Below are 12,802 nucleotides of genomic sequence, written 5' to 3' on the forward strand. Positions count from 1 at the left end.
CCTCTAGAAGGAGTAGGATCCAGCTTTGTGTACTTACCTTTCTTGAACTAACCCTTACAAGTAAATTGTTAGTGAGGGTGACCTTGAGTAATTCTCAGTGCACTTTATTAGCAGTAAAGTATGCCTTCAGTGGCCCCTAAACACTACCTGCATAATAAGGAGGCTGCTTTCAATTGAGGATCAAACAGTTTATATTAGTTGCTTTGAAGTCACTATAAAGCTGCCTGTAGAAAAGGGCTTTATCAGAGTTTTTGGTGTGACCAGAATGTACTGGTGAAAAGATGGTTAGCCAACCGATGAGTGAGAGGATATAGGATAGCTATGAAAAGGTTAGGCAGACGTCCTATGCAGCCTATGTACAGAAAGCTTTTTTTTTTTCCTCAAAATACTATTTTATAACGATAAGAATAGATAAATAAATCAACAAAGCCACATTTCACACCTTGCTAGTAAGCTACAGCAGGGGAAGTCCAGTCTCAATTCAATAAAGTTCTACCAAAGATGAATCTAATTAAGGGCTGCCACATACGACTGTAATTGAAAGGTACTTGCTGTGCTGCCAGCCCTACCACTCCATTCATTTGCAATAACCAAAAGCAGTGTAATTAATTGAATGGCATGCCAGCACTGAAAGCGTTAATGGAATCTGCACCTTACTTTTAGGGATACTCTGAAATGAAATAAAAACTCATAATGCTGCATTTTCCACAAGATATGATAGCATTCATAGCCTTTGATGACTATTCTGAATACACAGTTCAATTTATAAGCATGAATAAGGACCAGAAATTATTTAATACTGACTTACAGACTTTGGAGTTTGAGCAAACTGGTACTGAAATGAAAAAACTGGCTAAAGGATGCCTGATAATATATATAGCTTCCCCATGTTCCCATGTACCAAAAAAGGCATGTGTATAATATTAATTCAATAATCTGCTTACGGTTTTCTGAGAATCATCCTCATATGAGCATCTGGCCCAATCTGAGACAGGAAAAGCATAGTGTCCTGTAGCTCCTCATCACACTCCTTTTTCTCTTCCTCAGTTGGCAAAGGGGCATCTTCACGCTCATCATCCAAAAATCGGTAAAATAAGTATTTGTCCTGAAAGTAGTGTTCCTGATCCACTGAAAAAACAGAACATATCAAACACTAATCCCTCCTCATTCAAATTAAAATTGTAGAAATCTGCATAGCATTGTACTTTGCAGATGGATTAGTAAAGAAGAGAAAGAAAACAGAGGAACTGCAAAAATGTAAATCACGTTCATTTCTCATGCGTGTCCAAATTATATAACATAGAGGAGACACTTAAATTGTGTACCACAAATACTTTCCAAAAGACTTCAATTTATATGCGGTATGGATGTGCATATACGTGTGTGTGTATGTTTTCTTTACTAGATCTGCTTCTGTTCTTATTGTTTCAAACCATTTTATTTAAGCAACTGGGAAAATAGTTATAACATGAATTTCTAAGATGTGTTCTCTGACATGACCACCTTACCATACCTGTTCCAGACAGGGCTGAAAGGTAACAGATCAAGAAGCATCTAAACTCTTTCTCATGTTCCAGAAATGTCATCATCAACATATACTCCCAAAGCCAAGTTCATTGACCTCTATCTTAGTGGAGAACTTAATGGACAGTCTTCCAAGATAAGACTTCTAAAGAGAGGCTATGACACAACAAAAGACAAACTCTTAATCTTCCAAGCAAGTCAGAGTGGCGTGTTGAGCTGGTTGTCACGATGCAGTTGCAGTAACATGATCTTGGGAATTCAAGACAGTATTTGTCAGGAATTAAAGCTACACCCCTTAGGGAACGGAAGTGGTGGAAACAATCTGTCTTCTCAGGGTGGAAATTTCTCCCTGGGACATGGGAAGCACAATAGACAATGACTGGAAGTGTACTGTGACAGGGCTGCTGTTCTGAACTTCATAAAACCGTGCATGCAAAACTTCAGATATGAATATTGGTTTAGAAAGCTGACCTTTTGAGGGCTATAACATCTCATTACCCAGTAAATCCTGTCAAGTGGAAACTGTGAGGTGATGTAAAACACAGTCAGAAAACTAACATAAAATCCCAGATCTCTCCACTGGGATATTTGGAGTGCTGATTTTGGGAAGCACTCAAAAACCGGTGAATTTAATTCCAAAATTATGAATCTGAACAAACAGAAATGCTCACATTCACTTCCAAATCTTTCACTTGCAAATCTTTGACTTGAAGATCAGTTCTGTGTATAGAAATACATGTTGTTTTTGGTTCAAGCGCTATCCGGCTTTAGCGATATAATCACAAACCAGTGCACTACTACATCTAATTACAGTTGCTACCATAATATTGCAATTTCATTTATTTTTCAATATTTTCATAATTTATAAAGGTATATTGGTAGCAAGACTGAATTAAGACTGTCTACATGTTGCACTTTCACTTATAAAGATGCTGATCTGTAGCTTTTCCTTTGGACTCATGAACTTTTTTTTTTCAAGAAAGAGATCTACAGAGGCAATGATGGGACACATTGCCCATGTTTTAGTCAAGGCTCTGATTTATTTTTATTTTTAAACCTACCATGGTTAAGAACACCTTCTTCCAGCAATACTTGCCACATGCCAACAGCCTGGCTTCGGGAATGGACACAAGGACTTTGCTGCATCATCCAGTCAACTAGTTCTGTCCCCACACAGCATTGTCTGAAGGACAAATAGACAGAAATGAAAAGGAAGGTAGCCAAGAGAGAGATCACATACACTATCTGCCAAGAACATGGATATCTTAAACTCTTAGATCTTGTTACAGAAAAGATAATGTCGCCATCTATGCACATATACTTCAAATACTAGTGAAGGTGTTCAGTTTTGTGAGAATCTGCTCAGCTAACAACAGGTGGTTTGGGAAATGCAACGTTCAGAAGATCAGAGTGAGACTGTGCCAGCTGGTACAAGAGCTTTAGCACTGGTGTAACAACTTTCAACCCAAATTTCAGAGGAAACCTCCTCTGTATACAAAGGGAGTTTTCAGCATTCTGCATGAAACTGATCATCTAACACTGGTCTAATAGCTTTGCTGATGAGAACAGCCCCTCCAGGAAGAGTGAGTATTATGAGGGTGTTCCTTGATTTGTAACTAAACTGTAGCTAGACTGGATCTGGGGATGGTGGTTTGTAGGTCTACAGTGTTTCTGAGACTCTCTTGCTAGGTACTGGTCACCTTGCAGCTCCTGACTGACCCAGAGGTAAACAGCAGCAGGCCTCAAGTTCTGGGGAGTGCCCAAAGGTGCTGGTGGGAGAAGCCCATTGGTCACTACATAAAATTCTGTCATAATACTTCCTAACAAAGCAGAACAGAAGCAAATGAGCAATGTGATCAAAAACTTACAAATCTAACTGATGACATCTGTAACTGAATAGAGAAGCTGGTTAGTCCTAGACAGCCTCTCATGGCTCTGCAGTTCATGCATTACTTCCAGAGGCTGAGGAAGTAGATATACTGCTGAAACATAGCTTAAATAATGCTCTTGCAATTAAAATGCCATTTCAATGACAAAGCTTTTCCTAACCTGGATACAATTTAATTTTTGGCATTCCATATTTAAAAACAAACAAACAAACAAAAACCAGGGATAGAACTGTAGGTGTGTTTCCCAGTTATGCACAAGACAAAATGGTGCAGTTATTTGGACCACCACTGGTCTTCATATATTGTACATGCTCTTTAGTTCTTCTAAAACAATGAGCCATGCCATGTCATGATAGATCAGTTCACAAACTTCAAATACCTTGCATCACATTAAATGCATTTTGGACTGTAATATGGAAAATCAATGCACTCATCCCCAAAGTGGATCAACAACGTAATGATTTATTATTTAGAAAAAGACACTTAGAGGTTTTAAACCAATTTTTATTTAAATATTCACCAAATAATGCATTGGGTATTTGATTTAAACATTAGACCCTAAAACAAATTGATTGTTTCTTAAGGCAACAGGAGATAGATCCTAACTCCCTGAAGTCAGATTCCTATTCTGCAAGTGCCATTGTTATCTCCCTTCAGAAAGACAGTGCTGCCACCAGCAGGAAGATAAGAAAGCCTGGCAATTCACTGAAAAAAGTAATTTTGAATAGAGCAGAACATCTACATAAGGAATGTTTCTCACTAGGTGAATTTTCAGAATTCCACACTAAACAACACTACTGTAGCAATCTGTACAGTCGTGTAATATAATTAATGAGATTTCCTATTATCTCTTACTAATATACAAAGAGAACAGAATCTACATTTTAACTTGATATGGCACAGAATATCCCAGCTAACTATGCTATTAACTTCAGAAGAGTTTTTGTATGCGAATGCTCTGTTCACAATCGTGGACTCAATTTCCAGTCAAATTACTTCAGAAAGGATTTACCAGGGCCATTAAAGACCTCATAACATCCAGACTCAAATAGCATCATAGGATAATTTCAGACCTTTTGAGACCTGAAAGCATGGTAAGGCATAAATCACAAATCAGATGATGGCAGGCATAAAAATTCAGAGACCTCTATACAATCAGCTCACACACCTGTACGTCTTCAGATGATATTTACGATCTCTTATCATGTGAGGGGCTCGGGACAGAATTGCATTCCGCAAAATCTTTCCAGCTCTGAGGATCTTTTCTGAAGGAACCTTGGTGATCATGGAGAAAAAAAGGGACCAAGACACACAGATTTTAAACTTTCCACAGTCTCTGTACTGCCTTCTGCAAAACAAAGCACAAGTTCTCTTCTCCCTAAATTAAAAAAATTCTTGCACAGATGCTTACTTATTCAGAGCAATGCAAAATATTGTGGATTTTAAATCTCACATACATATCACATCTAGAAAACACCATGCCAACTGATATGCATCGCACTACTGGAAATGAGTTACTTCAATTTATCTTGCAGCCTGGCCCTACAGCACACCTATGTCCTATTACCTGTGTAATGGTTTTAGTAGGACGATGTGGGATGTGAGGTTCAATAAGAGGTGTCTGAAAAATAAAATGAAATTAAATACAGTTTAAAGGTTGAGAAGTAAAGTAAAATAAAAGCAGAAATAAGAAAAACCCACAAACAAACAACAAAAACAAACAAACAAAACAAACACCTGAACAAATAAGCTGTAAAAACAAAGTATGCAAGTCCAAGCCTTGTCCAGGGGATGTAAGTCAAAAAAGCTCTCTGAGGACATCTTAAAGACAAACTTGGCTTTTAATGTTAGGCAAATTAAAACAATGACATGACCTGTGAATATGAATAAATAAAAGCATGTTAAGCTTTCCAAAGTACTGATGAAGTGCTCAGTGCCAACCATCACACCAAATCTGAGGCTGTCCAGGTACCCCTTCTGCTTGCTGCTCTCAAATCCCCATGGGCACACCAGCATTGCTCCACAGGCAGCTGCCTCTACTAGCAGTCCTCCTGCCACAGAACCCTCTTACCTCCTCTTCTGGCATAACACACAAACAGGAAAGGTGAAAAGGCTCTGCTCCCAGTATCTGTCTTTCCTAAATTCTCAACAGTGAGCTGGCAACTCACAGCCGCTCACCAGAGCCTTCTGAAATACAAGTGCACACAGGCTACTTGCAGACACCTGGGCAAGGACTTTCACAAAGGGGTCGGTGAAGGAAAAATAACAGAGTAAAAGCAGGTGGCTTGGATAAGGTCAGGTGAACCATTGACTGCATGCTGCTGGGCTGCCAGCCGCTGGTCTTCTTAAACTGGGTATCTGTTTGCTAACTCCCACTGGATTTTAATGCTGTAACAAAGCACTCTTGGTAATCAGATTGGGCTAGACCTGCGAATGCAGCAGAAGACTACAGGTCAGCCAGAAAGGGAAGGATGAGGGAAGCAAATCACAGAAATCAATAAGATAACTGTAATGGAGAGGCCTATATATGGAAAATGATGCAAATGGTTTTTCTTTTCTACTCGTTTTTTTCATTTCTACTCAGGCCTTACAAGAAGTCTCTCAAAAGGCAGATCAATACAATTAAAGTAGGACTCCTGTTTTTTCTCTTTAATCATCTAAACATTTTTTCAAAGACTCAGTTAAGTAACAAACACTTGTTAGGGGGAAGAGAGGGAGAATATCCCTTGATATTTGTTGGTTTCTGAACTCATGTGAAGCATACTTTGGACAGTTTACATTTGCAGTTAAAGCACACTAAAATAGCAAGAATCTGTTGTTAAGATGCCTCTATGCAAACAAAACTATCAAATAAAAGTTTTAAATAAGAATATAAATAAAGGATCAAGTCAGAGAGATCACTCTGAGCATTAACAATTTTTGCATCCATTTTCTTTCCAAAAGGATTTCAAATTCCCATCAATTTCAATGAGACTGAAGGTAAATATATGCTTAAATTATTGGTTAAACCGGCATGAAAGTCAATATGAAAATTATTTTTAAATTCTATATTCTTAAAATGGATCAACAAAGCACAATATAGCTTCCAGATTTCAATTCCAGTTAGAAATATAATTCAAAGGAGAGATAAATCATGTAACATAAAGCTACAAAACTTTTTCATAGCAATAGACTAGTGGAAATGAATACAAATTTTTATGCCAAAATGCATAAAACTAATAGTTGAAAAGACTGAAAATGGAGATTTGTCAATAAACCTCCCATCCTAATTGAAATAGAATATAAGAGAGTATTTAGAAGAAGTCTGATTCAGCCTGAAAGTACAGGGGAAAAAAATCCAGATGAATACTAAGTCACAACACAAGAATGTGCAGTAAGAAAAGCTGTTCTCCTACATTTGATTCTGACCAACACAGAAGGACCAACTGCGAAAGCAGAAGGTGTCCTGGCTGAAGGTGATCTTGTGAAATGATCCCTTGTCAGAACCTCACAAAAGGAAGTAAGAACATCAAAGTACAAACAATACACTAGGAAGAAGAAATGCCATGAAAATGGAATACCAATAGCTAGATTTTTTGAAGGGGTCATAGGGAAGCAAGAATAAGCTAAAAGGAGTTAACGAATAACAAAACATATTCCACAAGTACATTAACAGTAAACAAAGACAAGGAAAAGTGTTGATCTACTACTCAACAGAAGGACATCTGCTGACAGATAATTCAAAAAGGCCAGAAGTCAATTTATTTTTTGTGTCAATGTTTACTGAAAAGATCAGTGACAGAGGTGGCTAATAGCTCTCGTAGCAGAGTTAAAGGATTAAAATCTCAGCCTGGAAAAAAAAGGCATAAGAAAATTTATGTAAATAAGGTATTTTCAGATCAGGTGGGTTTATAGAATTTCATGCAGGAAAACTGAAGAGCCTGAAAAAACTTAAAGACAGCTGAGGACATCTCAGAACCATGAGCAGTCATCTCTGAGAACTCCTGGGAACTAAGCAGCAGAAGAAAAATGGAAAAAGGAAGAGCTGAAACACTAAAGACCTGTCAGCTTAACTTGTCTTCCCAGAAAAACAGTCAATTTGTAAGCACCTGGAAAAGAACAGGGAGATGAATAACAAATGACATATTAATCAAGAACAAATCATGCTGAACTGATCTAATTTCCTTCCATGACCAGATAGTAACACTGATGGATTAGGAAGAAGGAGTAGATTTCTAACTCTTTACTTGAGCATGACTTCTGGCACTGGCTCATATGATAGCCCCTTGCACAAAAGTGATTAAATTTTTACCAAATAGGTGCAAAGCCAGTTGGAAAAACACATTTTGAAAGTGGTAATTACCAGTGAAGCACTGCCCAACTGGCAGTTATACTAGAGGACTGTTTTGAGTAGGGTTCTCAAGAACATACAATATATCTGATCCTACTAAATATTAATGCAGGACGAAGTCAAATGTACACTCATTGATCCTGAAGAAGACTTCAGGGTGGGAGGGACTGCAAGCACAATGGAGAACAAGATTATAATCTGACATGGTTTTGATATTAGTTTGAAAAAATATGATGGCATTATGCAACACAGTGCTGATTACTTCTCTGAAGCAGGCATAATCTGCTACAGAAAGACAGAATAGGGAAAAAGTATCTTAGCAGCAGTTCTAAAGACAAAGAAATAAGGTTTATAATGGATATTAAACAGAACTGAATATGCATTGCCATACTTTTGTGAAAGCAACAAATGCTGCATGGGGATGCAGTAACAGATCACATACATAATGAAGTTCTGCTTTAATCAACCTAGATAAGACCCTAAGCAAAACACTGTCTCTCCTTCGGCCACTTTACTTCAAAAACACTTAAACCAACTGAATTCAGAGAAGAGCAACAAGATTAGTCAGAAAGCACAACATAAATTATTAAAGTTGTTCAGCTGGACAAAAGACAAGTCTGAGCAGAAGTGTGACAAAAAAAGTCTTCAGATTTAAAAGGCCTTTGAAAAGAAGTGACCAAGTCCATCACATAGAGATCAGAAAATGGTTGAAATTGCTGTGAGAAAGAATTCACATTAGACATTGGGGAAGCTTTTCTAGCAGTGTGGACAATGATACTGGCACAGATTGCCAGGGAGATGTGGTTCCTCCATCTTCAGAGGCTTGCGAGGAAACCCAAAGTATGTCAGGAGTGTTGGGAACAGTTAATAGTGCAGGTGGCCCAGGGATGGATTAGATGCTTTCTTAAGTACCTTTTACTCTTACTGTATGGTACTGTGCAATTTTCAAGGACACCTTTGCATGTCTAAATGTAGTTCAACCACAAGGTGACGCTTAAAAAGATGATCAGTAATACAACCCTGAGCAGCAACCCTGGTCTCAAGAAAGCAAGGCAGTCACTCCTACTGAGGAACAGTTTCATTGATGCTTGAAAGACACAGCCAGCAAGGAGCACCTCCAAAACTGCAGCCGCTACAAGATATTGCAGTGGACTCTGGCTACACTAACAATGAGATTAAATGCAAGAAATAGAACCACAGGGCTTGGACTGAGCTTGTAATAGAAAGGCAAGTCATGCTCTAAAGCCAGAGAAATGTAATATCAGTTAGTTAAAAGCAGATACAGTGTTCCTATACCAACTTCCCACCAGATCAGATATGATCCCATATCTGATCCCCCAGATATGGGATCATATCTTACAATAATAGTCACAATATGACCGAACTCCAAGGTATGTCTTATGAGTCTTTACAGTTTTGGATCCCCCATTAAAGGATACTTAGAAAGCACTGAGAAATAATGAAGTAGCTCTTCCCTTACAATAGCAGACAGCAGTGTTTAATTACCTTCTTTACACATTCCAGTATCTTTCAAGAATTAATACGATGAAAGCGCATAGATGTTGCAATACCTGGTGCTACTTGTTAATCATGTTTTTCAGGACGTCTGAATAAGGGGAAAAGTTATTAGGTGAAGAGCTCAAATACATAAGCCAATTATACAAATTGTTGTCCATCTCCTGGCCACAGTAACGACAAGCACAGCAGTACCATCCTGAGCTTTAGCTACTTCTTGCCCTTTTCCAATCAGTGCCCACACTGTAATCTGCTGATCCTCCCGCTGCAGGGGAGAAGAAGCAAATGGGTCTAGAGAGTGGCAAAGAGGGGACTGCAGGTGTTGGAAGGGATAAGTGGAAAGAGAAGAGAAACTGTGATAAAATGGCTTTCAGTTTAACATTAACAAACTTGATCACTATACATTTATGGATTCACATTCAAGCAAACCATTCATGAAGCCAATCACAAAACTCTCTTTAAATTGGAGGTGAAGCAGAGTAAGTAACAATTATAGCCTCCAGTCCTTTGAAGATTCAAATATACTTCTGCATGAGGGCAATACCATAGATCTAAATAGGACTTATTCATGTGTATAACTTTATGTACATCTTTAACATTTATGTATATCTTTACGTAGAACTTCATGACATCTCTGAAGAAATGGGCCTTAGATTACAAACTATAGGGCATGGGCCACCTTTATTTCTGTGCTTCTTACATCACTGAACAAACAAATAAATAATGAATAACAATAAAATAGAGACCTAACATGAGGTCTGTATTTGTTGCGTTATTTAAATCTGCTAAACAAAAAGGTAAGAATGTCTCTCATGTGAGACATACATTTTCCCATTCCCCTTAAATACCCTGTAAGGGATGTTTCTTCTGAGCCTTTACATATGAATTAATACTTTACATCTACAGCAATTTTGATCTAGAGAATCAAATCGTGGATAACAATCAAATACATGAATAATATACATGTATTACTCTCAAATTTTAAGGTAGCAATTGTGCCTTGCAAAGAACTAAGAAGAAATAAAATAGACGTTAATGAATCTCAATGAATCATGTTTTTGTTGTTCTGTTTTGTTTTCCCATGACCTCAGCATAGCTCATCTCTGAACAGAGAACAAGTTTCTGTATTTACTGGAGTTAAGCATGGCATGTGAGGTTACCAGGGTGATGAGATAAACCTGTGCAGTATTGTTGATCCCTTATTTCCAACCAGGGCATTGAAAAGAATTGCAAGTGACATCTATTTTCCTGCTGGCTGGCTGGGGATCCAGAAGAAACAAAGGACAAAAGCCACACAAGTTGAAAGGTGGCAGCAGCAACAGGCACATCACTATGAGTTTTATTTGTTTTACACCCTCAGAAGTTGATGCTATTGGTGATTTAGTGTCTAATCCAAAATCACTGAGGGCACTGGTTAAGTGGCTTCAATTCAGGCCCATGGCATTTGATTCTCCTAAGCATATTTCAGGAACTAGAGCATCTTTAGCTCTTACTGCCTCTGTCTTCTGGTGTCTGTCATTTAGGACTGTGCTTGACTCTCCTTGTGTAAATGACCTGAAAGACTATTGCTACCCTTCCTGGTCCACTAGAAGACAAGAAATAAAATGTACAAAAAACATTCCCACAATGCAATACACACTGGAAGTACAGCCAGTGAATAGAGATAGAGCTCAAAATTAGCAAAAGTTACAACAGTTCTCCCCTTTATATTCTTTTCACTCTTTCTCCAATCTATATACCCCTTTTCAAAATTCACAGAAAAGAATCACAGAATCATAGAATACCCTGAGTTGGAAGGGACCCACAAGGATCATCGAGCCCAGCTCCTGGGTCTGCACAGCACCATGCTCACAAAAGACAACCATACCTTCTAAACAAACATCTATAAGCAGCAGAAGTGGGAAGCAGGACAAAGTAGGGATGGATAAAACCACAGAGTCCCAAGGATGTTTGCAAAATCATGGAATCTCCACAGAAACAGGAAAATAATCACATCTCATAAATCTTATGAACTTCATAAAACTACAGCAATTGTAAGCCAAACAGCCAGAGATAAGTACAAGCTAACCAAACCAAACATAACAGACTAGTAGAAATTGTCATGACCAATGGTTAAGACAGCTCAGTTTTATTTCTTTTAATGACTCCATTGGCTGCATGATCCCACATAGATTACAAGTAATTACATCATGTTTCACTTTCCCCTTCTTGGAAAAAAAACAAAACAAAACAAAAAACACACTGATAATTCCTACATTTGTAAAATGTTTTGGATACTATCAGTAAATGGGCTATTATCAAACTATTCAGAGTAATTATGACTTTTAAAATCTGTATTCTTTAAACATAATGCAATGTAAACCTGTATTTTTAAATACATTCTGAAATTGCTTTTCTTTAGTAAGCTGTGTGCATTAATAGCATAAACAGCAAAATGCGTCTCTTTGAATTCTCAAATACAACCAGTGTAGCAAATTTATTTTAGAAAGTTAAATTGAAATTGCATTATTTAACACTTCTACAATGTTTCCTTGACAAATGGTAAATGTCCATCCTTTTAACACAAAATGATTCAGCCATTACCAAAAATGATACTTCACTGTGAATGTCAAAGGGAAAAAGAATATTGAAATAGACTATGACCAGTGCACAAAAAAAATCTAGAACATGGCTAATGATGTCTTATTTTCCTGTCATTTTTCTACTTCCCTGCTACAATGAAACAGCTGCTATAACTACACTGCATGCATTGAATAAAATGTCAGAAAATGTTAACTCCACTGTGAGCATTCCTGATATTCTGACAGAGGTGTGACTACGGTTGTCATAAGGAATCTCAACCCAGCATTGTTACTGGCTTCTCTGCTGCTGCATTTTTTTAATCTACAGAACAATAAATAGTTTTTTAATTGTCTCTTACAAGAATTACTGATTTATTAGTTTCCATGGCTTTAATAGTATGTTTACTTGAAATTATTTACATCTTGAGAAACAAACTATAATGCTGAAGATGAAAAAGTGCGATAAATATTAGGCTGTAAGGTTACTGTTTTTTAAGACTTGTCACTCATACATGCTTTAGGTATACAACAACCATTCAAAAGCAAACTGAAGAGAAGTTAAAGACTAATGAGCTTCTGGAGTATTTATTTCACTTGCTCCCAGGTTCCTGTGTAAGTTGTGCACACACGCATGCACACACCTCCAAAGCTCCCAGGAACCATGCCTCTAGACTCATAGGATGGGATGCTCTCACCTGTACTTTGATCACACCCAGCCACCAGCACTGCCCACTGAGGACTGTGCGGTGAACTTTTAGATGTGGTTTCATACCAAGCTCAAGGGTGCCAAAACTGGATGGAGTGCAAATTAAGGGGTGAAACTGTGACCCTATTAAAACTCTTGACTTTAATGTAGTCAAAACGTCACCCAAGTGAGCCAAGAGCCCCACTGTCTCCTGAGTGATACCAGTTTATTTACTGTATGACCCCAGCTAGTCACTCCACCTCCAAGTGTTTCAACTTCTCCATCTGTAAAATGGGGA

General features: G+C 37.9%; 1 protein-coding gene across 3 annotated transcripts in view; it reads right to left on the bottom strand.

The window, feature by feature from the left end:
* Window positions 1-12,802, bottom strand: part of RAPGEF4 (Rap guanine nucleotide exchange factor 4) — a 153,419-nt gene that overhangs the window by 50,631 nt on the left and 89,986 nt on the right. For 2 of the 3 annotated variants that reach the window (XM_032190242.1, XM_032190245.1), the window contains 4 exons: window positions 4,981-5,034; window positions 4,582-4,688; window positions 2,586-2,707; window positions 945-1,128 (listed from right to left, as the gene is read on the bottom strand). In XM_032190242.1, the coding sequence (XP_032046133.1) occupies window positions 945-1,128; window positions 2,586-2,707; window positions 4,582-4,688; window positions 4,981-5,034 (467 nt within the window). The remainder of the gene's footprint in view (window positions 1-944; window positions 1,129-2,585; window positions 2,708-4,581; window positions 4,689-4,980; window positions 5,035-12,802) is intronic. The other variant, XM_032190244.1, reaches the window with a different exon arrangement.

The sequence above is a fragment of the Aythya fuligula genome, chromosome 6, assembly GCF_009819795.1.
Source record: "Aythya fuligula isolate bAytFul2 chromosome 6, bAytFul2.pri, whole genome shotgun sequence".
Classification (NCBI taxonomy): domain Eukaryota; kingdom Metazoa; phylum Chordata; class Aves; order Anseriformes; family Anatidae; genus Aythya; species Aythya fuligula.